Source organism: Natrix helvetica (assembly GCF_964273705.1).
Source record: "Natrix helvetica genome assembly, chromosome: 4".
Taxonomy (NCBI): Eukaryota; Metazoa; Chordata; class Lepidosauria; order Squamata; family Natricidae; genus Natrix; species Natrix helvetica.
This window is the reverse complement of record NC_138550.1, coordinates 64,546,506-64,572,304: the sequence shown is the minus strand read 5'-3', so window position 1 is coordinate 64,572,304 and position 25,799 is coordinate 64,546,506. Positions and strand designations below refer to the sequence as shown.

At 42.7% G+C, this 25,799-nt stretch overlaps 1 protein-coding gene across 2 annotated transcripts in view; it reads right to left on the bottom strand.

Annotated features, from left to right (window-relative positions):
* Window positions 1-25,799, bottom strand: part of DMD (dystrophin) — a 1,188,090-nt gene that overhangs the window by 394,169 nt on the left and 768,122 nt on the right. For both annotated transcript variants that reach the window (XM_081951523.1, XM_081951524.1), the window contains exons 51-52: window positions 20,507-20,624; window positions 7,437-7,648 (exon numbers count right to left, since the gene is read on the bottom strand). In XM_081951523.1, coding sequence (XP_081807649.1) covers window positions 7,437-7,648; window positions 20,507-20,624 — 330 coding nt within the window. The remainder of the gene's footprint in view (window positions 1-7,436; window positions 7,649-20,506; window positions 20,625-25,799) is intronic.

Genomic DNA, 25,799 nt, shown 5'->3' with positions numbered 1-25,799 from the left:
CCTCCAACAATACCTTTTCTGTGGGGGAGGGGACTTTGTTCTCATATCTTTCAGCCTGCACAGATGAGCAGAACACATGGATCCAGATGCCTCCAGAGGAGACCTTCCATTCACTGAGCCAGGAATTGGGTTTGAATTCAACCCTCCACTAGAAAGTCATTACAGCAGCCAGAGTGGAGCAGACCTTCCCAAGCCTGACTGACCAGCCTTATCACCAAGCATGCCAAGCATCTAGCAGACATGAAACAAAAGACCCTGAGATGGACAAGTAAAGAATGAAAGACTTTCAATCGCCAGAAGAAAGCTGTAAAGACTTTGGGGGAGTGTGAAAATTGATTATAAGGTTTTCTTTCTTGTCTCATTTATACTGTAATCAGTTTAATGTAAGCATGTAAAATTGTACTTGAGAGTGGCTGGCACAGCAAGTTTGGAAGACCTTAGATTTCCGTCTGGTGAGAGGGAAATTTGTCCAAAATATCTGTATTGTAGAAGCAGCTACACAGAGAGACGGAGAGAGACGGAGAGAGGGGGGAGGAGAGAGAGAGAGAGAGAGACACACACACAGGGAGAGAGGGAGAGAGAGAGAGAGACGGTCAGGCCTGTAGTTATGTTTCTTTTAGGATCTTTGGCCTGCCACACTTTCTATTATTTTCCTATGCTATTTCATTAGTGTAGTAGTTGGGAGGGGGGAATAGAAAGGAGTAGATTTGTGGAATGTGTTGTTGTCATTCTTTCTAGAAGCCCAAGGTCATCTTTTGTCTCCGCACCTCGACATCTGACCAGAAGCAGCTGGGTGGAGATGCCAGCGTGGAAGAAGAAGATTGGGCCATGTGATGGGTTTATGGGAGTGGGCATAAGATTATGAACTTTCAACTGGGTGGAATTCCAGGAAGCAAATCAGAGTTGGAATTTACACAGTCCGATGCCAACATGTCTGTCTTATTAAATTGGAACTTAAAGGATAGCTCGGCCTTGAACTCTGATTTAATTCTACATGATATTTGGAACACTGACATTATTCCAACTCTCCCTTTAAAATAAATCACTAGCACCCCCATCGCACGGGGGTGGTGGTGGTGAGGGGGGCTGGATTCCCAACGTTGACTGGGTCAGCATAAAATATCAGCGAACAATTATGAGAAAGCTTTTTGAGTTAAGAAGCTGAGATGAGATGCTTCTCTGCAAAAGGTGAAGGAATTCCTGATTAAGATTTATAGCATCTGGAGGAATGCAAGGGGGGAAAGATTCTGCACACAGCTGGAAACGAAAAAATGTTTGGAATCCCAGACCAACTTCTTCAGCCAAACGTGAGTCAATCTCCCCCACCCCCTTCACTAATAAATGCTGCAATGGACTGGAGGACTGGAGTGGAGATAATTACTCCTTCCAAACACCAATAAATGAAATGACGCATTACCCTGCAACTGAGTTGAAGACAGATTCCCTATCAAAATGGGAAATTCAACCCAGACAGCAAGAAGGGATTTGGCCAGCCTCTTTCACTTGCCAGCCACCGCAAATTGGGCTGCAGCTTGTGAATGAAGCACCACCAAATTGGGCTTTCTTCCCAGGGCATGGATGGAAAAGATTCCACTGGGCAAATCCATGGCCAGCAGCATGGGAAAATCCTCCAAGCCAGCAGAGGGCACCTACTTGGCCCATAACTCCTCCAAGCCAGCAAAGGGGTCCTTGGCACATAAACCCCCCTAGCCAGCCATTGTTGGTTGAACTGCAACCTGTGAATCAGGCAACCCCGGGATGGATCTTAACCCCAGTTCATGGATGGAGGGGATGTCAGTGGGCACCTGCCCCCCCTCAGCGGATGGCACCATGGCAGATAACTGGGCAGTGGCCAACTGAGGGATTGACCTCCCCACCAGTTCCAGTCTCCCCTGCAATGCCCCAACAGGTTCTTACCCCACCTTCCTACAGAGAAGCAATCTCCACAATGGAAGAAGAGATTACCAAAGGGAGGGCTGCAGGATGGATGGCAGGATTATGTGCACCTGCAATGCCCCAACAGGTTCTTACCCCACCTTCCTACAGAGAAAAGTTCTCAACAATGGAAGAAGGGATGAATGAGGGGAAGACTGCAGGATGGATAACAGAACAATGTGTAGAGGCGGTTCCTATGTTTAGAGATGTAACTAGGTTCCTTTCCTTGTGGGGGCCAATAAAATGCCACCGTTGCTGTCAACTTGGCCACAGAGCATCAGAATGCTTGGCTCCAGCCCCAATGCCACAAACGTGCACACCAACCACCACAGCGGTAAAGAGAAGGCCCCAGATGCCACCAGAAAAGAGTCACCTGGGCCACCAACCTCTGGAAGAGGATCCCCAACTTAAGGTGATGAAGAGTCCTACCAAGGGAGAGGCCTCAGAGGAGGAAAAGGGCAAACAACTGCCAGAGAAGTCCCCTGGACTGCTACGATGAGTGGCCAGCCCTAACTGACCATGGAAAGAGGTCGCAATGGATTTCATCATGGAACTCCCAGACAGCAGTGGGAATAGAGTAATCTGGACAGTTATTGATTTGGTTAACAAGCAGGCGAACTTCATCGCTTGCTCAGGGTTGCCGTCCGCAAAGAAATTAGCGAAAATGTTTGTGAAACACATCGCCTGCACGGATTGCCCAAGAGGATCATTTCAGACCGCTGAGTCCAGTTCACAGCCAGGTTCTGGAGAAAGGTCCTGAGATCCATTGGGTCCACACAAGAACTGAGCTCAGAGGTTCATCCCAGCATGAACTGCGCAGCAGAGAGAGCCAGTGTGCTGGTGGAACAATACATCCGGTGTTTTGTGGAATATCAGCAAGACAACTGGTCGGACTTGCTACCCTTCGCCGAAGTGGCGTACAACGACGCGGTCTACAGCAGCACTGAATTAACTCCTTTCCAGATTACCAGTGGCATGGAATTTGTTGCCATGCCTGAGTTGCCTAGAGAACCTCCTTCCTCAATGTCTTTGAATGAATGGATGGACACGCTAAAGAAAGAATGGGAGAATACGAAGAAGGTTTTAGCAGTTGCCTACAAGAAGCAAGCTGATAAACATCGCTCACTTCAAACCCCCTTTCATGTGGGGGACAAAGTTTTTGTATCTACCAAATACATAAGATTAAGAATGCCTAGCAAGGAATTTGGTCCAAAATTTCTAGGTCCATTCCCAATAGTGAGGATAGTTAATCCAGTTACAGTTCAACTCAGTCTACCCAGAAGTCTAGGGAAAATTGACCAAGAATTTCATTGTAGCTTGTTGAAACCAGTAATTGGGTCTAGCATAAGAGCATCTACCCAAGCTTTCTCTCCTCCTGTAGTGATAGAAGGGGAAACACAATCTGAGGTGGAAAAAATTGTAGACTCCAGGCTGAATAGGGGTCGCTTACAGTACTTAGTGCACTGGAAGGGTTACCCTTGGTCTGAAGCTACTTGGGTGAACAGTGGGAACCTAAAAGTGGAGAAGTTAGTAAAACAATTCCATGAGAAGTTTCCCGATAAGTCAAAGGGTCCCTCTGGGGGGAGAAGAGGTGGTTAATTTTGTTATGTTAACTTTTATGTTATTCTCTTTTCAGGAAACATTTTTCTTCTGAGGAGAGGCCGCCTGTCAGGCCTCTAGTTATGTTTCTTTTAGGATCTTTGGCCTGCCACACTTTCTATTATTTTCCTATGCTATTTCATTAGTGTAGTAGTTGGGAGGGGGAATAGAAAGGAGTAGATTTGTGGAATGTGTTGTTGTCATTCTTTCTAGAAGCCCAAGGTCATCTTTTGTCTCCGCACCTCGACATCTGACCGGAAGCAGCTGGGTGGAGATGCCAGCGTGGAAGAAGAAGATTGGGCCATGTGATGGGTTTATGGGAGTGGGCATAAGATTATGAACTTTCAACTGGGTGGAATTCCAGGAAGCAAATCAGAGTTGGAATTTACACAGTCCGATGCCAACATGTCTGTCTTATTAAATTGGAACTTAAAGGATAGTTCTGCCTTGAACTCTGATTTAATTCTACATGATATTTGGAACGCTGACAGAGACCCCACTCAGAATCAGATTGATTTTTTTCTCCTTCACCTACCTCCACTCCAGTGACATGCGGTGAGGTTTATGGCTGGTGAGGCTGGTGACGTCATCAGGAAGGCCGGGAATGGAACCACGTGTGCAGGAGGCTGAGGCAACCTCAGCCTCCTGCATACGTCCCATTCCCCGCCTTCCTGAGTCAACATGAAGGGGACTATGGAGCGCGAGCTGGTGGAGCACGCTCCGCGGTCCCCTTCATGTTGACTCAGGAAGGCAGGGAATCAGACGACGTGTGCCTTTTCCCTTTTCCCTTTTTTTTTCTTTTCATGATGAGAGCGGTGAGGCTCTGCCTCCCCTGCCTCCCCTGACCGCACGTCCCTGCTCCACTCCTAGGTTGATGTTTGCTCTGTGGCACTAAAGCCCAAGCAGTCATATCTCCCTGCTAATTCCATGGGGGATGCAATTCCCCTGAAAAATTCCCTCACTTGAAGAGATAGCAAAAAAGACATCTCCAAAATCCCTGACTGTGACTCACAAATGATGCTGCCCACTTGCCCAGTAAAGCAGGATATGTTGCACTGGTGGTCTCATGAGTAGGAGTCCCAGGGCTCATTGTGTGTAATTTAAAAAATACTAAATAGCCTGGATTGCACACTGGCTAAACTCACTTTGGCCTCAATAAAATAAGAGCTAGGGCAGATTGAAGAACCATGCCTTGGAAATGGGCAGCCTGTAGTTTTTAAAAGGAAAAACCATGGCTGTGAAGAATTTTGGGACTTCTGCTTGCTTGTAACCTGTCTGGGAGCTCACAGAAAGTGATAACCAACATCTGAAATTAATTGGCATAGAAAATTGGATACTGTAAATTTCTTTCCAGAACTTTTGCCCTGGCTGCTGGATCTTCATGGTTGAAAGCTCTCCTTTTGGCAGCCACTGAAGGAATCCTTCTGCTGCCTCTCTCAATGCTTCCCACTTTGCATCAGAAAAAAATTAAGTCTCCCTGATCTGACCAATTTTAATCTTTTGTCAAGAACGTGTGTCCCACTCACATGTTTTGAAAAAAAGAGGAGGGATTGTAGGAAGTTAAAACCCACCTCTCTTCTAGAAAAATGAAATGTCCTGGGAAATATTGAAAAGGCAGAATATTATATTTCCCTGGATAAGAAATGGAGAAACATGTTTTAGGCAGGAAAGAGACTCACTCTTAATAGCCCCCACCTTTGTCAATGGGGCATTAAAAGGCCTGAGCTAGTCTATTCTATATAACAAATATCTTTCCCTTTCAGCTCCAGGATGATGGGATTAAGGCATGATAGTATTAGCCCTTTACCCATCACACCACAGGGCACCTGGGAAGAAGCAATGCTCAACCAACCCTGGACTCAAAACACAGCCTACAGAGTTGCCCCTGCATGGCCCCATGGGAGTCTGACAACCAATCAGAATACAAGTTCAGGTTCAAAGCCCAGAGAGGGCATAAAATCAGGGACTTTCAGCATCTCTGCCTCTTTTCTTCTTCACTTATTTTGAAGCATGTGATCACCTTTTTCTCCAGGACCTCAAATCATGTGGTCCTGTCCACCATTAAAACCATCTTTCCAATGTTTCCAGTGTCTTCCCCCCCACTTGGAACTGAACCCAGAAAGACATTTCTTCCAACAGTCTGCAGGGATGCTACAATTTTCATAAGTGTTCTCTCTTTCTGACAAAATCTTTTGAAAAACTTTGAAAAGCTTCCAATCTTCAGTCAACACTTCCAATCTCCCTGAGCTAAATGGAGATCACAATGATAGTATGTGTTTTATTAGCCAACCTATTAAGAGTCCCATTATTTTCTGTTTTATATGATTTCATATAATGATTTTTATAATTAAACTAATGACACATTTTTCTTCCTTTTCTGTACTCCCCTTTTACTTTCAGTCAGCATTTAGCTCTTATGTATGTTTTCCCCTTCTTTCTTTCCTTTCTTTCCCATAGGAAGAGCTATGTAGGGTTTACAATAATGTCTTTTATCACTTTTCCTCAATATCTCAATGAAGTAGAGAAAAATATAAGCAGTTCTGTTGACATACTTTCACAATGTTTTTTTAATATAAATCTGAGGTGAATTGAAAACAATGCTTTTACAGAAAAAAAACTGCATAGTCTTCACATTAGAATAAATTTTAAAAACAGGATAAAGTTTCTTTGTATTCTAGTATTACTCAACTGAATAATATAAGAAATGAACTAATGCAGTGCTATGTATAAGTTGTCAGCTCCCAAAGTTGTCGTGGTGAAAGAAGGAAGGGGAGTGCATTCCACACATATTTTCGGCTCATATTACTGCAGCAGGCTTGGGAGGGGTGCGCCTCATTGGGGAATGTGATTTATGACACAGGCTGAGGGGTGGGAAGGAACTGGGGTAAAGTTCAGCTATAACTCAAACAAAGCTTAGGTCTGACTTTGAAAAGATCTTGCCAAAAATAAATGCTTCTAATAAATGACTAACTTTCCTTTGAAGTTTGGTCCGAGGCTTATGAATTAATTAGGGCATTTTTTGGAAACCTGACGTAAGTATTATAGCATGCTAGTAGCTTTAATCCTTAAAATGAAATCCTGTAGATGTAGCAATTATTAGAGTTGACTTTCTTTGGAAGGAGGTTGTTTTTAATGATTGAATTAATTTACAGATATCTAAATTCACTGTTTCCCTGCTGCCAAAGACTGCATGCTGGCTTGGGAATTTTGAGAGTTGAAGTCCACAAGTCTTAAAGTTGCCATGATTGGAAACCACACTCTAGATCACTGGTGTTCTTGTCCTGACTAGATCTGCCAATTTTGCATTTTCTATAATTTTTTTTCCCAGTGTACCCTTGGTTTCATTCTTTTCTTGTTAATTTTACCTAATATGGCTATGTTTTACTCTGACCTTTTTCTATATTATTGTAAGAACATATGGCTCTTTTCTTTAATAACCTAGCCATATCACAATGGAACATTCTATGAATTAGTAAACAACTATACTTGTTACTTGAATGACTTTTGTTCTCCATCTCATTGAAATAGATTTACAAATAGTTACAAATTAGATACTATGAAGATATATCATAAATTAGTTAAAAATTCTTTAGTGGCATATATCTAAGCATTTTACTGAATGTTCTCTGCTTGCCTTTGGCTGTATTTTATCTCTTTTCATTAATAGTCATTGTTGCTTAATCAAAAAAATGTACATATACATTGCAATGCAAACCAAATAAATATTGAATGATAATATAGTACAAAACACATTTGGAGAAATATGTTGTCATAGGCAGAGGGAATATGAAAGCTATTCTTTATTTTATTTTAAATTAATTTTAAGTAATATTTAAACACTTGTTTGGGACAGTTCTGTTTTCAATTTATACTATTTTTATTTTCTGATTTATTACTAGTACCTTGAGCTCAGCATTCTGTTTCTTTAATCCTTCCACTGTATAAGAAATCTCCTTCCATGCTCCAACCTTCATTTTGGCACATTTTAGTCTTTTCTCAGCTTCTTGCTTTGCTTCCAACCATTGTGTTGAATCTTTCAACATTTCATGTAACTGTTGCCTTCGATTCTGAATGTGACCTTGCACTTCATCCCACTGGTTTTGTATTTTTTCAACTGTGGGAAATAAAGGCAAAAATAAAATATGTCTCTTTATTTTCAAATACTTATTTCAGTGAATTAAAATAGAAGCTAAAAAGCCTGTTCTTGATTATGTTCAAAATTACATTATTTCAAATTAACCTCTCAATCTAGAACCTTGAATTGTATTTCTTGAATTAATTTTTCATAATAACATTGTCATATAATAATGACAAAACTTTAGATAAGTAAGAATTACACAACAAGAGTATGATTTGAATATGCTGTAAACTCACTGTAATTATTTGAAATCAGTTTATTATTTAGACATATTTCAATTAAACAAGCTATGATCTTCAATTGATTCAGAAAAAGGAAGAGTTTGAAAATAATTCATCTTACTATTCTAGCTATTTCACTAATTAAATATTGTGCTTGATAAGTAAAATGCTGACAAAGTTCATTATACAAAACTTAAAAGTCTCTATAATACTGGAATTTTTAAATCATTAACCCAGAAGTGCACATAAAATAATTATTTGTCACATATTTTATGCATATTAATGGTTCTACTCAGGGGTAGGTTCCTGCCAGTTCTAACCTCTTCTATAGAAGAGGTTCCACAAATCTACAGTGCTGTTTAGAACCGGTTCCAGCTCCCTCCCCCCGCCCGTCCGCACATCATCAAGATGAAGAGCGAGAGGAGGAATTCTGGGAGTTGAAGTCCACAAGTCTTAAAGCTGTTGAGTTTGAACACCCCTGGGGTTTTTTTCTAAAGGGTTAGGGATGCAAGAGTCTTGTAACTTGACAGCTTTAAGACTTGCGTGCTTCAAATGCCAGAGTTTCTGAGCCAACATTTTGGTTGCTAAGCAAGAGCATTGTTAAGTGTGTTTCACCACATTTTACAAGTTGGCCATGCCCACCCAGTCACATGATTGGCAAGCCACTCTCTCCCGACCACATGACTGGCAAGCCACTCCCTTCCGATCACATGGCTGGCAAGCCACTCCCACAAAGCGGGCCACACCTACAGAAGAGGTTCTAAAAAAAATTGACACCCACCACTGGTTCTACTTTAATATGGAAAGAAAAGTAGCCTTTGAAGTAGAAAAAATAATCCCTTTTGATATACCTTGGACTTAATTTTATGCTTAATTATATATTATTTGGTACAGTATAAAATATGATTCTTTATGCAAATATAATACAGTTATAGCTGCATTAATTGTCTTCTAAGAAGCAAAGAAAAATTCTTTGTTGTGGATTTGTAAAATGAGCATAAACTAGTTGAAAAATGTAGAATCTGTTATAAGCATAAATAAGAGAACAGATAATAAATGTATGAAAACAGTTTTATGAATTTAATCAGTAGAAAGTTGAGTCACATGAATAAGGCAGTATCATTTTTAAAGACAAAAAACAAATACATCCATATAAAGGAAAGACCTGACCAACATATTGATATATTTAAGTGCCTTAAGAAAAAAAAATAAGTAAGAGTTTCCCATCATTTCTTTGAAACACAGTGTCCTTCACAGAAAAGAGGCAAAATTATTATTATTATTATTATTATTATTATTATTATTATTATTATTATTATTATTTTACCGTGCTTCTAGACCGCCCCCTCTCCCGAAAGGGACTCCGGGCGGTGTACAGTCCATGTAAAGAATATATCAAAATACAATAAATAGAATTAAATATGTACAGTTAAATATGGAGGAGGTTAAAAATGAAATTAAAAGAACTGTACAGAGCCAGTAAATATAATTTTAAACCCCTAAAACACACACAAATTAGATTAAGAACATTACCCCTAAAATAACCAGTTAATAGTGCATTCACCAGGAGGAACAGTTGTAATTATGCCAGGCCTGCTAATCGGAACAGGTGAGTCTTTAATTTTTGCCGGAAGGAGCGGAGGTCAGTAGTGGTTCTGATGTCGGGGTGGAGGTCATTCCAGAGGGTTGGGCCCATCACAGAGAAGGCCCTACTCCTTGGTGTCGCCCGTTGGCATTGCCTAGTGGACGGCACCAGGAGAAGCCCCTCCCTGTGTGAGCGAATTGGCCGCAGGGATGTATGTGGGAGGATGCGATCCCGCAAGTAACTAGGTCCCGTGCCATGGAGCGCTTTAAAGATGGTAATCAGGACCTTGAAACGCACCCGAAAAACCACAGGTAGCCAGTGCAGCTCGCGCAGGAGAGGTGTTATGTGGGAGTACCTCGTACTCCCCATCACAGCCTGCGCGGCTGCGTTCTGAACTAACTGCAGTCTCCGGGCGCGTCCCAAGGGCAGCCCCATGTAGAGAGCATTGCAGTAAATTGACTTTGGGAATTGAACAAAACATAAATGCATATGAGAGAGATTGAGCAAATTGATACTATGAGACAGCAATATTGCTAACTTATAACAAGAGCTGTGTAGTGAAACATGTGTAGCTCCGTTCCAATCACTCTCAAATGAAGGTCAAAGACACATGGAATGGTTACATGACATAAAATGTAAGTTGTATGCAGAAGCTGTCTGTCTGAAGCTCTGACATCTATAGTTAAAATCTGGTAATCTGGAAATAAATTCCTCTGAGGCTCTAAGAACAAATTCTAATCACAAGAAACAGTATAAATACTGTAGGATGCCATGAAATTTGTAAAAAAAAAGTATATTAATAAAAAAAATCAGATAATGAAGAGTATAAAAATGAGAGAATCTATTACTGAAAGGTGACCAGATTTTAACATTGGTAAAGCAGGACACCATTGACCGGGGGGGGGGGGGGTTGATTAAAAATTTGGTCTATATCCTTGCACCCCTAACCCTTTAGGGAAAAAAACCCCAGGGGTCTTCAAACCTGACAGCTTTAAGACTTGTGGACTTCAAGTCCCAGACTTCCTCCTCCAGTCATGTTGGCTCAGGAACTCTGGCATTGAAGTGTGCAAGTCTTAAAGCTGTCAAGTTACAAGATCCTTGTACCCCTAACCCTTTAGGGAAAAAAACCCCAGGGGTCTTCAAACCTGACAGCTTTAAGACTTGTGGACTTCAACTCTCAGAATTCCTCCTCCAGTCATGTTGCGGCGACGTGGATCTGCTCCATCTTCGGGTTTTTTCACCGGGGGCAGGGCTGCCGCTGAAGATGCCGACAAGCCCCCGCCGCCACCAAAATAACTACCGTGTTTCCCCGAAAATAAGCCACGCCCTGCTAATAAGCCCAATCGGGCTTTTCAGAGCATGCGCCATAACACGCCCTCCCCTGAAAATAAGCCCGCCCCCAGTCCCCGCCATTAACACTGTACCACCTACCGGTACAGTTTCCGGGGCAAAAAGTGGGCTCGCCGCAAAAACAGCGGCAGGCCAGCAATGTGATCACCCCCTCCTGCCTGTTCCTTCTCGTGCAAAAAAACACCGCCCACCCCAATGGCAAAGGCAGCCTGCCTGGTTCCCTTCCTCGCGTTCCTCGTCATTGTGCTCAGGGAAGCGGCTGGTGAAAAAGAACCTTCTCACGAGTTCAATCAAACATCTTGAAATCGCGAGAAGGGTTTTTTTTTAACCAGGGGCTCCCCTGAATATAATGTCGAGGAATGCAACAAAGCTAGAAAGGTAAGAGGCACGCCCCGCGGCCCAACACCGCCCACTTTGCCCGAATGGTAAAGGCAGCCTGCCTGGTTCCTTTCCCCGCCATTCCTTTAACGAGGGGCGGCAGGTGGGGTGGGGGGGAGAAGCGAGGCACGCCTCCTACCTTTCCAGCTCCATTGTGTTCCTCGCCCTTTCGCCGATTGAATCCCCTTGTAAAAAAATCTCATTAGTTCAACTCGTGAGATCTTTTTTTACAAGGGGATTCAATGAGCGAAAGGGCGAGGAACGCAACAGAGCTGTCAGTCTCTGGTAGTGCTAGGACACACGTCTCGCTTCTCCCCCCCCCACCTCTCCCCCCTCACGGCAGGAGAGGGAACCAGCCAGGCTGCCTTTATCATTGGGGCGAGGTGGGCGGTGTTGGGCTGCGATGCGCACCTCTTTCCAGCTTCATCGCGTTCCTCGCCCTTTCGCCCATTGAATCCCCTTGTAAAAAAAATCTCATTAGTTCAACTCGTGAGGTTTTCCTACAAGGGGATTCAATGGGCGAAAGGGCGAGGAATGTGATGAAGCTGGAAAGATAAGAGGTGTACCTCACAGCCCAACACCGCCCACCTCGCCCCAATGATAAAGGCAGCCTGCCTGGATCCCTTCCCCACCATCCCTTTAGTGAGGGGGGAGAGGTGGGGAGGGGGAAGCGAGACACGCGTCCTAGCGCTACCAGAGACTGACAGCTCTGTTGCGTTCCTCGCCCTTTCGCTCATTGAATCCCCTTGTAAAAAAAATCTCATTAATTCAACTCGCGAGGTTTTTTTTACAAGGGGATTCAATGAGCGAAAGGGCAAGGAACGCAACGGAGCTGTCAGTCTCTGGTAGCGCTAGGACACGCGTCGCACTTCTCCCCCCCCACACCTCTCCCCCCTCACTAAAGGGATGGTGGGGAAGGGAACCAGCCAGGCTGCCTTTATCATTGGGGTGAGGTGGGCGGTGTTGGGCTGTGAGGTACACCTCTTATCTTTCCAGCTTCATCACGTTCCTCGACCTTTCGCCCATTGAATCCCCTTGTAGGAAAACCTCGCGAGTTGAACTAATGAGATTTTTTTTACAAGGGGATTCAATGGGTGAAAGGGCGAGGAACGCGATGAAGCTGGAAAGAGGTGCGCATCGCAGCCCAACACCACCCACCTCACCCCAACAGTAAAGGCAGCCTGCCTGGTTCCCTCTCCTGCCGTCCCTTTAGTGAGGGGGGAGAGGTGGGTGGGGAGAAGCGAGACGCGTGTCCTAGCGCTACCAGAGACTGATAGCTCCGTCGCGTTCCTTACCCTTTCGCTCATTGAATCCAGACACATGACCCCCCTTTACATCCTTATTCCTTCTTTCTTTCCATCCTCCCCCCTCTGATTTTTCATTCCTTCCTTCCTTCCTTCCCCCATCCTGATTTCTTCCCTCCTCCTCTGATTTCACCTTCCTTCCTTCCAGAGGTGGGTTCCTACCGGTTTGGACTGGTTCAGCTGAACCAGTAGTAACTTGGTGGCATGGGTCACTGGAACCAGCAGGGAAACAGGCCTGCCATGCCTCCAAACCAGTTCTCCTGGTGGCGCCATAGGTTCTGCCATCTTATTTTTGGCCTCTGCGCATGCACAGCATCTTTTAGTACTGTGCATGTGCGAAGCGGGCACACATGCTGTGCAACCACAAGCAAACCAGCAGTAGCGGCTGCTGGAAGCCACCCCTGCTTCCTCCCTCCCTCCCTCCTGGCCTCCAATATCTCTTTTCTCGCCTTCCTTCCATCCTTCTTCCTTCCTTCCCCCCTCCTCTGATTTCATCTTCCTTCCTTCCTTCCTTCCTTCCTTCCTTCCTTCCTTCCTTCTCTTCCTTTCTTCTTGAAAAAATTATCCTGTCTTCTCCATTGAGGCCACTCCACCACAAAAACATACCCCTCTTTCCTTGAAAGGTGATCTTATTATTTCAACCAAAGTAAGATTTTTTAAAAAAGATTTGGGACTCTGAAAAGAAACTACACAGGTCTGGAGAGACCTTGGATTCTTTTGAAAATGAAAATTAGCAAGTGGTGTTTTCTCTGCTTTGAACCAAGAAGCAGAAACCATTGTATACACACACACACACACACCTCTACACCTATTTTTATTCCACTTTCCTGGATTCTTGGGAATGGAATGGCATCTTTCCCCCATCCCTGTCTTTAAAAATCAGGACTTTGCACCGGCGCGAGATTTAAGCACACATTTTGTGGAGTGTCTCTCCTCCCCCCACCCAGAAAAAAACAGGATTCAGAAATTCAAACCAGGAAACCCCTTTGGACTCGGGGGAGTGGAGAGAGAGAGAGGGAGGGTCAGGGTGGCTACCAGTCTGAGAACTTGGTGTGGTTTGGAGCTGCTGCATTTTATGCCTGTTGCCTCCAACCAAGACCTTTTGTTTCCCCATGGAAAATGCTCCGAAGGGGGTGGGGAGGCAAAGAGACGGTCGATATAATGGAGGGGGTTTTCTATCAGCTCCCCCATCACAGTCTTTTATAACTATTGTTCCACCTTGCTTCCCTCTCCCCTTAAAACCAGCCTAGGAAAGAAAGCTGGGAATCTAAGAGGGAGGGAAGAAGAGAACCCAGGCAGATCTCTCTCTGAATATTCTCCCAGATTTTGACTGAATTCCTCTCCGATCCTCCAGTGAACAGACCCCACCCCCCTTTTTGGACTCTGGACCACCGGGCCTTCATTTATATGGGGGAAATGGGTTTTAATTGGGTCTTCCCCATGCTCCCTTCCCCCCACTCAATCCCACTTCGGAACAGAGAAGCGCAAGCTTCTGTTGGGGCAACATCAGAACACATCTTCTGATCCTCTGGCACTTGGCCCGCAACTCTGGCTTGCTGAGGAGGAGAGGGAGCAGGCCTGGCTTGCTGAGGAGGAGAGGGAGCAGCACTGTTATCTTTGCTTCCCTCCCCATGGCCCCACATTTCAAAGGCAGCAGCTCGCGTCTGGAAGTGCCAAACAGTGTCGTGCTGTGAGAGCCAGATCAGGTGTCTCCGCTGTCTGACTCGCCAATGGGGGTGCTTCTGCCAGTCCAGCCCCCCCGCCCCCGGCTGGGCTTTTCTGCTCAGTGCTTGCCCAGAGAGGGGAGCGCTTCCTCATGCCACCCCCTTCTTTCTCTTGCCCCACCAATGAGGGAGGAGGAAGGCCAGGCTTGGGGATTGGCCCCCATCCTGTAAGATCCGCCCTCACCATTCTCTCTCAGCCCTCTTTGCTGGCGGCAACAGCAAATGTACCATGACGAAGGTGGAATGCTGTTGCCATACAAAGGCAAGTGCAGGGGGACTTCGCTCCTGCAGTAAGGCTCTGGCCATCACCACCGCCATGACAGTGCAACAGTTCTTTCATCCCTCTGCCACAACAGGGCCACAGGGAGCTGCAGCAGAGGGGTAAAAGAGCTGTATGTGGCTCCAGGGTTGCAGGTTGCTGACACCCGGTATAAAGTTGTAAATGATCTCCAAATAGTCATGTGACATTTGTCAATGTGACAAATGATCACATTGTCCAACTAGGTTCATTGGCGGGCTCCCCTAAGCACTCCTGTGCCTAGAAACGTCAAGTACAGACAAATTAACTCCCTTCTAGCCACCCCTCCTATCATCAGGTTGTTTTTTGGCTTTTGGGGATTTTTATCATGGAATTTCTAACTAGCTTATCTGCTCTTATGTCCTTATTTTTCATTCAGATGGCTTGAATGCACTATTATAGCTTTCCCTTAGTATAGACTAGAGTCTAGGATCCTTTGTACTTCATAATGGTTCTTCCCTTCCACTACGATAGGGACTGGGGCTATCCAACCTATTGGCCTCAGTTCCGATCCTATTACCAGATTCAATAAGCTGCTGTGAAAAACTGGATGTACTTTCCCCCCAAAATGTGGGAGTTTCAACACTATTATTACTGGGTTGATGATCCTTATAATGGGGAAAGGCCCAATAAATTTAGGCTCCAATTTTTTTTCAAGGCAACTTTAATTTCAGGTACTTGGTGGAGAGGTAGACTTTCTCTCCTATGTGAAACAGTCTCTTTGGGGGATCACTTTTTGTCTGCTTGTTCTTTTTGTGATGTGATGGCTTTTGCTAATACTCATTTCTCATTTCCCCAAGGAGTCTGCAGTGAATCTACTCATTCTATCAAACTCACTGATGAAGGGGGCTCCTGTGGTACTCAGGCATGAGAAGGAACTCTACCCCTGTGGCTACCTTGAATGAATGCCTTGCTGCTGTGTACGACATTGTTATACGCCACTTCAGCAAAAGACAGTTGGTCTGTTCAATTAGTTTGCTGGTAGTTGACATGGCACCTCAAGTACGGCTTTTTTTTTCATTGTGACACATACCACACAGCTTTTCACACATGTCCTTCTTAATGTCCTTCTTCAATCCTGGCCAACAAAACTGTCTCCTTCCCAGATGCCATGTTTTTAAGAATCCAAAGTGGCCGGCTTCCTTGGCATTGTGACTTATCTGCAGAACCTGGACCCAGAAGGTATTGGGGATGTACAATTTGGGAGCTTTCCATGCCAGCCTGTCCCTGGAGGTCAGGAGCTGGTTGTTGTCCCTTAATCAGGGGCCAACCGGCAACTTGGTTCTGAGCTTCTGGGTTAGCTTGCCATTGGACTCGGTTGACTGTTTTCAAGCTTGCTGCCTCATGGTGACTTGTGCTGCCTTTTGAGGGATACGAATGATGGTGTTGACCACTTCTCTGTGATTGCTTTTGTATTGTGGTATTCAGGATAGGGCATCAGTAAGGAAGTTTTTCCCCCTGGGGTGAAATCAAACCAGTTAAAGTACTGTCGCCACCGAACCTGTTTGGGTGAGAGCTTCCAAGGGGTCGTAAGTGCCTCCAGATTTTTGTGATCAGTCCATACTTCAAACAGCACTTTGCTCCCCTCTAGAAAGTGGTGTCAGGTTAATAATGCCCAACAACTTGGTTTGTGAGTTTTCTGGAGATGTATCTGCATGGTTGTAGGTTTCCCCCCTTATTTTTCTGGAGGAGGACCATGCCCATGACTACATCACTGGCATCAGGTTGTATAATGAAAGACTGCTCAGGTATGGGGTGCTTTAGGACCAGTTCCTTCATAAAGAACCATTTGAGCTTCTTGAATGCCTTGTAGCAATCCATAGTCCACTCTAGCAGTTGACTGTGCCAAGGCTTGACACCCCCCTTTCCTATCTTCAGCAGTTCAATGATCAGCAAGGCTGCTGTGGCAAAGGAGAGAATAAATTGCTGGTGGAAGTTTGCAAACCCCAGAAAGCTTTTCAGTTGCTTCCGGGTCCAAGAGGGTTGCCATTCCAGGATGGCTTTTACCTTTCCTGGGTCTATCTCCACTCCTTCGCTTGATGCTCAATACACTAGGTAGTGAAGTAGTCTTGTGAAATTCACATTTAGACAGCTTGGCATAAAAGTTTGCTGCCAGGAGTTTTCTGAGTACCTGGCAAACCAGCTTGACATGCTTCACCATTATCTTGGTGAAGATGAGGATGTCATCTAAATAAAATAGGACACTCTTACACAAATGATCATGCAGTACCTTGTTAATCAGTTGCATAAACTTGAACTAGAAACTCCCCAGCAGGCAATTGCCATCTTCCACCTGTTCCCCTCTTTAATTCTCACTCTATAGTAGGCCTCTGTCAGGTCCAGTTTGGTAAAGATCTTTCCCTTTGCCAGGTGGGCCAGCACATCCTTCATTAAGGGGAGAGGGTATGTGTTTGCAATACACACAGCTTTTATTGCCCTGAAATCAACAAATAATCTCATCATCCCATCCTTTTCTTTGAACAAAATGGGGGCTGCCACACAGGATTTCACCAGCTGGATTAAACCCCTGGTTAGGTTCTTGTCAATGTATTCCCTTAGCTCCTTCATGTCTCTTGGAGTCATGGAACACATTTTTGGCTTAGGAAGTTTTACACCCGGCAAGATCTTGATCAAACACATTAGATAAAAGATTTACATGAATTAGCTATCTGTTCTGATTCCCCTCTCTCCACGCCTGTGAACAAGCCAGAACACAGGCTTGGCTGTTTGCCATTGTTTAATTGCAAGATAATAAACCCTTTGGCTGAGGGCCCAGATAACTCACATACAAGGAAAACAAACCAGATATTCCAACGCAGCAAACACGGCTCTAAGACATCGACTTTCTTCACTGCTAATTTTGAACAGTTGTTTCCTGCAAATGTCCCCTCCTAACCCCTCACCTATAAGCTCTATTGGGAGGGGCCAATCCACAACCACCTGTGCTTTATCTTCTATGAGCCTGCCTACGTAATTGCTGCTTTCGTTTCTCAGCCCTTCTCACTCTAGCATCAGGGACAAACTGCCTTTGATCCTCCCCACTGCTCCATGCCTCAAGCATTTCCTGGTGGCCAACCAGCCCCTCTGGTCCCTGCTCTGAATCTGAACCCTGCACAGGGTCTTCCACATCATCCAGGGCAGACTCAAATGATCCCTCGCTATCCGAGTCCATCAGCAGCTTAACCGGATCCTGCTGGGACACAACAGCTATCCAAATTAGCAAGTGTGAAAATATATACTTTTGTATATTTTTCAAAATGCTTTTATAGGAAACTTTGAACTTACTTGAACTTTGGCTATATTCTTAAACAAGCTATTTGAGGAACAGGTTTTTAATTAGGAATGTAACTGTTGTTCATGGATGAAGAAATCTTTAATCATTGCTCCAACAATTTCAAAAACATTTTTTCAGAAAGGATAAAAATATTAATGAAATTTTGTTCCATTTAATCTGAATATAACCAATGTTATTATTTTAAAAAGAAAGCTCTGCTGAGAAAGTTAAAAGACTTTTATACTTAAAGCCCAAAAGTGTTATGCAACTTAAGTTTAGAAATATTCCTTGTTTAATAAAATATGAATGCAATACAGTGAAGGCTTTTCACTGCAACAAAACTCATTGTTCTTAGCTATATATTCATATTTCCAGTGTATTTTCCCATTAGAGCAATTCAGCAGGTTATGAACCTACATAAGGCATTGCCACGCTTTTTCTCCTATCTTTTTTCTGCTATGTCACAAATTTTATATGTTCAGAAATATATATATTTTGCTGGATATCTAACATGAAGTAAAAATATTAGAACAAAAATATACCAGAATGTTTGTTCATAAACCATTGGAGAATAGGCAATGGCATGTAAGTTGTATGCAGTTATATTTTTTTGCATGCTATATGCTTCAAACACGTATGTTAAATGATTTTTTTAAAAAACAAAATAGCATCTGCAGCTGAAAGATATTCCACATGTAAATGGATTAATCAAATCAAGGATTATCAACTGATATATTTTTTAAAAGCTTAAAACATTCACAATAAAGCCCATAAATGTAAAAATTATAAGACTTGAATAGAATGTCAAAGTACAGATTTAAACTTTTAATCAGTCAATGAAGTGGGCTGGTGAGCTTTTATCAATTGCCATCTCTCAGCTTAACTTTTCTTGTAAAGTTGGCATGAAGCTAATATAAAAGCAAAAAGAACTATATAATTGCACTGAAATGCTTGAAGGACAGTAAAACAAAACAAAACAAATAAATTAATTAATATTTATTTTATGTCAGTCTGGGATAAGGTAATATTTAAAATTATAAGATTATTAATTCTTCCAAATATATGAAAAGCATGAGCATGGTAACTAAAAGGCTTTAAATTATACTGAACTTTAAATTCTCTAGAAGTTAAATCTAGGAAGAAGTACCAAGACAATTATAATTACTATTAAAAATATACAAGACAATTATGACATAAGACAATCTAATAAATGTAATTGTATGCTATGTAGAAAGACTGAATGAAATTAGTAAAATATTTTAAAATTTCTGCTAATATATTATAATTAAGAGTCTACTAAACAAGATAATTAAAAGTTTAAGTATAATAGACAACAATACCTAGTACAACGATATACATGTAGAATTTGTTTGGTATATTTAAATGTTAATAGTGGTCCCTTTTTGAAAAATTTTACAAGTTGCTTTGCAACCTTTAGCAACACAGCAATGTGAGCTATAACATAAAATTGTACATTAATATCACAGTCTGAAAGAAGTTAAAAGACATAAAATGATGAGCATGATCAGGCACTATTGTAATTATTATGAAAGTGAGTATCTATAAAATCAAGAATAAGATTTTTTAAATAGTTTCAATATGTCCAGACTCACATGGGTATATAATAGGCATTCAAGAAAAGTCTAGCTGCACCATAGACTAGTTGCACTAATGTACAATATGTAGGAAATCTCTGACATGCTTATTCGATTGTTAGTCTTCTATCTAGTTACAATATTCTCAAGCAGTTTTAAAATTCTTTAAATCTTATAGTTACTGGCATTTGAGGAAAAGTCATTAGCTAAAGTAATATAAATAATTATATTTATAAGTAATCACCAATAGATCATCATGCAGAAATGAGTTTGGCATTTATGAGGAACTGCACTTATTCTAAAACCATAAGATCTTAATCATCACTGCTTTAGGGGGAGGAAGGGGGGTGAGAAAAGGAGGAGGAAGAGGAGAAGGAAAGAAGACAAAAAGTGTTCTCCACTTTATACTCATTGAACAAAGAAACAATGTCTCATAATATCTATCCTAAAGTTTTACTCAAAGACAACATCAAACATTCAGGGAAATAACTTCTAAGTGCATTGATAAAAATAGCAATCTCAAGCTTTTTCAGGAGAAAGTCATTTAATATTTTTAAATAATAACAGCAATCCCAATAATAATTTCATTAAAAGATCTTACTGTGCTTTCATAGAAAAGTCAAGAAAGTGACTATGCCAAAAGCCTTCCTCTCCGCACAGTGTTGCTTGCATTCCCTTAACTGCTTTAGCAGTGTATAGTTGCACTTGAGGGACAATATAACTTAATGTAAAACTACAACTGGTTTTCACAGCCCCTATATGAAGAATGTTCATGCAGCATCTTGGGTACCATAGCATCAAAAATTGCACAAAAGGTATTTTAAAGCATATTAAATTGAATTTATACATATTTTAAACCAATTTGAGTCGCAAAAGTTTTGGGTAGGCAGGACAATTTCAGGAAGCATTTGCAGTATGAAGAACAGTGCCACAGGTCAGGCAGAACATTAGGGGAGCAACCTATCTGTAATTTTCACAACTTCACCAACAATATCACCATTCAGAAGAGTGGTTATAACATAAACAGTAAAACATTTACTTAATGCTTACATACAAATCAGGGTTTTTATACTTTTAAAATATTAAATACAAAAAAATGCATTACTTTGATCAGTGATGATTGTTCGAACCTCTTGATTGCTAGTTTTATTTTTCAGGTTCTGGGCTGCTGTTATTAATTCTTCAAGCTGTGGGTGCCTTTGTTCCAGATCTTGTAATGTTGCCTGAAATCATAAATATATTTTGATATTTCTATTATTTCTATTTTTATTATTAATATTTTCCATAAAATGTACCAATTAAAAAATGGAAAGTGAGGGATAACCAATCATAACAGATGGTTATACTGTATATTTCAAAAATACAAAAACCTAATGAATAAAATAATTTATGATAATTAAAGCTATACCCAATAAAGACACAATTGTACCAAAATAATCATTTAAGAAATTCAAAAAAACCTATAAACTATTTTAAAAGTGTACGTGTTACAGCTTATGAACAAGGATATATATATGCCATTCAGGCATCATTTTTGCCTTAATGGTGGTGTAATATTTATTAGCAGTCATGTCTTTAACTTTCAGTGGGGAAAAGCAAAGTATAGAAAATATATCAAGTCAGATATGTCTATAAAAATAGGATATTATTAATCTCTCCCATGAGGAATATACTATGGAAGAAACACAGGTGGTATTCAGCCAGTTCTGACCTTTTCAGGTGAACCGGTAGTGGACATTTTGAGTAGTTCAGAGAACTGGCAAGGAGCACCTCTGGCTTGCCCCGCCCCTGTCTGCCCATTTGCCCCGCTCACCTGCTCGCATCTCACCCTGCCCACCCGCCCCACCTGCCACCCAGGCTGCTCACTCGCCCTACCCCACCTGCCCCACAATGCCCAGTAACTCCTCATCTCGCCTCCCTGCCATAGCACAGTGTGGCTCCTCGCTTGCGTTGACCACACAATCTCTGTGGCTTGCCTGCCTTCATGCAGTGCCTGCTGTAGCCCAACTGAGTGTCCCTGATCTTCCTGCCTGAGTAAGTAATCCTACAAATCATGGCCTAGTTAGCTTCCCCACCACCATCCCCGCCTGCCTTCCCTACCCACTTCCACATGGCACACGGCCCTGTCATGCTTCCCTGCCTTCCCCGTGGCCTTCCTGGTGGTCCCCACAGCCAGGCCCACTGCCCGCTCTCACCTAGACACCCTGCCCTGGCCTCAAACTACACCCTTCCCCTGGGCTGAAGCAATTTAACCAGCCTGCGACCTGCTGCGCTCAGCCAAAGGACTGTGGGGGGGGGGTGAGTGCGGGCAGGGGGGAAGTGGAGCGGGGACAAGCAGAGTTGGCCTCTTATCTTACTGTCCCATCTCTAAAGTGCTGCACTCCACGTGTCCTCCATGTCGGCAGTGGTTTTCTCTCCATTGTTGCTCTTGCTGGGAAAGCATCTTGCTGGGAAAGCACAGCAAAATTTGGCAACCATGAGTTGCTGCTTTGGGTCCTGTAAGTCCCATCCGGAAAGTGCTGCAACAGAGAGACAGCATTCAACCTGGCTGTTTCTCTCTGCTGCAGCACTTTCTGGATATGACTTACAGGACCCAAAGCAGTAGCTCGTGGTTGCTAAATTTCGCTGTGCTGTGAAAGACACTCTTGCTCTCCCAGCAAGAGCAGTGGCAGAGAGAAGCAGCCACTGACACCAAGAGCACATGGATCACTCCCCATGTTCTCCAGCGACCTGTTTTCTCTCCACTGCTGCTCTTGCTGGGAAAGAGTCTTGTGCAGCACAGCGAAATTTAGCAATGGTGAGTTGCTGCTTTAGGTCCCGTAAGTCCGATCTGGAAAGCACTGTGTCAAAGAGAAACAGCATTCAACCTGGCTGCTTCTCTCTGCCGCAGCGCTTTCTGGATGGGACTTAGAGGAAAGCGGTGGCTTATGGCTGCTAATTTTCACTGTGCTGTACAAGATGCTTTCCCAGGGCCCCAATGGCCACCCTCCTGGACTTTCTCACCAACATCAGCAAGCCACCATCAGTCTGCCCCTCTTTGTTTTCCTTCACTCAGATTGACCAAGCTTTTTGAGAGAAGGAACACAAAAGAGGTTCCCAGGCTGTGTGTCTGGACCAGGTGCTTTCTCTCAGGTCTCCCACCTGGAGGCCTCGCAGAAGCAGACAGGTAGACCTGAAAGGCGGCTGAACCTCTGCCACCCAGTGGTCTGCAAGATTTAAAATTATGGACTTGGTGGTCCCTGAGGTCCAAAAGGGTGGAGACCCCTGGTCTAGAGGCAGTTCTTTAACTCATTAGTCCAGAGGTAGCAAAAGAGATAAGGCCCCAAGGAGGGTCTTGGTTATTTAGCTCAGGAATAATGGAATAACAGAGTTAAAAGGGACTTTGGAGTTCTTCTAGTCCAATCCCCTGCTTAGGCAGGAAAACTGCAGATGCCAAAATCTCTTGGCTTGGGAAAGGTGTCAGAATAACAGAGTAACTCTTAGAAGGGACTTGGGGGGGGGGGATCCTATACCATTTCAGAGAAATAGCTGTCCAGTCTTTTCTTAAAAACTTCCAGTGATCAAGCACCCAGAGCATCTGATGACAACTAATTCCACTGGTTAATTTTTCTCACTGTCAGGAAGTTTCTCCTTAGTTTTAGGTTCTTCTCTCTTTGTTCAGTTTCCATCTATTGCTTCTTGTTTTGCCTTCTCCTTCTTTGGAAAATATATTCTCCCCTGCTTCTTTGTGGCAGCCCCTCAAAAGCCTGTTTTGTGACCTGCCTATCACAATCTTGGGCAAAGCATGTGAGCCATTTCTTCCTTTCAATGGTCCATGAAAGTACATCTATAGTATGTAGATGCAGATAATAAAGTTGAAAAAAGGTGAACAACATTTTTACAGAACTATAGATACATTGACAACAGTCGTGAAAAGGAGTGGCTGGGAGGGGAGGGGCCAGATGAGGTGCCCCTCGATGTGAGTGATGTCAAGTTGGCCACACCCACCCAATCACATGACCACCCAGCCACAGCTACTCAGTCACATGACTACCAAGCCACCCCCCCCCCCCAACCCACACCTACAGAACCAGTGGTAAAAAAAATTGAATCTCACCACTGGGAAGAAATTAAATTTATGTAGGATGAATTGATATTTTATTTTAAGTTCGGAAATCAAAATACAAACTAATGTTTCTGAATATTATATAATGTAACTTGTTCTCAACTTGTGGTGCACAGACCCAAAGGGGCCTCGATGTCATCATAGAGAGTCTGTGAAGTCTTGAAGAATTGTTATGATTTAAAGCTTGAGTTAAGTCTTGGTGGTCTGTGGCCAGGATCTATGGCCAAAAAAGGTATTTAAAGAGGGTCCATGGGTGAAGAAAAGATTGAGAACAGCTGTCCTACACGAACAAATATAATCAGTTTGGGCAAAAATTGACGGGATGAGAGCACTTAAATCGAACAAATTGCACTAGATATCCTAGCATGTTAGTCAGCTGTTATTGTACTCTGCATTTAATAAAGAATTTCTCATAAATATAGCCACATATAAGACTCTTTCTTAAATTAGAATACAGATAGGGATAATCAATATTAGTCAGACATTGCAATACCTTTCAATCCTTGCTTTAGAATGAAAATTAAAAAATAGCATACCTGTATGGATTGCCTCTCCTTTTAGCTTCAGAAAGTGAAGACTCTTGAAACAAAGTATTTCAAAAGGAAGCTTTTTTTAAACCGATGTGAAAACAATAAGTTCAAAGCAACATCTGAATCCCCTAAGGCAAGGCAAGTAGAATTAAAGCAGTAGAGACCCCTCCCATTAGTCAGATGCAGATTTTAGCCAATACACAAGTGTGAAGGTGGTTCCTTTACGAACTGCCTGAGAACCAGTTAAGCATATATTCCCATGGCTATCTTCCGTTAGACATTAAAGTGAACCGTCCCACATGGTCATCATAAACATTCCCCAAAAGGTGAGGAGTTCTCAAGGCACTTCAACACCAGGGAACCAGTTGTAAAATATCAGGTGTCATAGGCACTGCTTATAAATTGAATCCAAGCCCCCCCCTCCTCCCAATTGAATGGCAGTATCACTTTTAGGTATCTGACAATACCACTTTAATGAATAAAATATAAAATTAAGATAAATGTGTATTAAAATACATATTAATACTATTAAAATATGTTATATAACCTTATTAGCCATGCAAAGTTTTCCTTTGTGTTACTTTCACCTATTTCATAAACATAGTTTTCTGGGTCACCATAGTACATATACAATTGAAATGAATTTGAATACACGTAGCTTGGGTTGATAGCTAGGCTGTTGGTCTGAGCTTTGAGCTTGGCAATTTAGTTGCAAATGTTTTGTCACCATTCAAGGAGACATCATCAGTGTGCTTTGAATTGTGCTCATCTGTCAGAGCCAGTCATTTATTTAGCCAATAATGGTTGAACACTTTGCTGAGACATGCTATGTTAATCCAAATCAAGCAAATTATATGATCACTTAGTACAAAGTATAGATCTAATCACAAGAGATGGAAAAAAGAGATTGTAAGGTTCTGTCTCCTTCCTGTTCAAGAAAACATGGTCTCTCAAAACTTTAGCATTTCAAAAGGTAACTTTTATTGAAAAGAAGTGAATGCAAGAGAAGGCAAAGCAGAGTCTGAGTTCCACTCAGGAAATTCCATTGGGATAAAGTGGTTAGAAACCCCTCATCTTTGATATTGAATGAGCCAATCCACAGGTACAAAGATGTTGTGGAAATGGTCGTCCTGAGAAAGAGATAAGAAGTGCTTCTTCTGTGAGGCTTCCAAACTGAGGGAAAAGATATGGCCCTGCCCCCTTGTACACCCCCCAAGATAAATCAAAGCAGAGGGCAGAATAGGTGACAGAATAAAAGTTATAAACTAGGGAATTATAGGATACATAGGAAAACAGGATGAGAGTAATAAGTGAGTAAAAGAATCAGGGTCCCCTCCCCACTTGAATGGCAGTATCCTGATAGGGATCTGACATGCTTCCCCCCTTCAAAAAAACCGAGGGGATTACTTGTAAGAGAGAACAGAAAGATAAACATCACAGAGAGTTAGTTTGGTTTGTTAGGATACTTCGAGTGAAATGTTTTCAGTAATTCAGGGGTCCTAACATGTTTCTTAGCTACCCCTTACTACTCCTTTTGGGAGGGAGGTAAATGTTTCCAGGAAACTAGGTATTGAGTTGAACCTTGGTGGGTGTGGTAGTCAAGGATCTCTTTGATTTCAAAGTGTTGTTCCCCTTCAACCATAATAGGGGTCAGAGGAGCATCTGATGGGTGCCTTAAAGGGTATGTAATTTCGGTTTCAATAGACTGCAGTGAAAAACTGGGAAGACATACTGCTTTTGGGGAGTAGTAATTCTACTGTTAC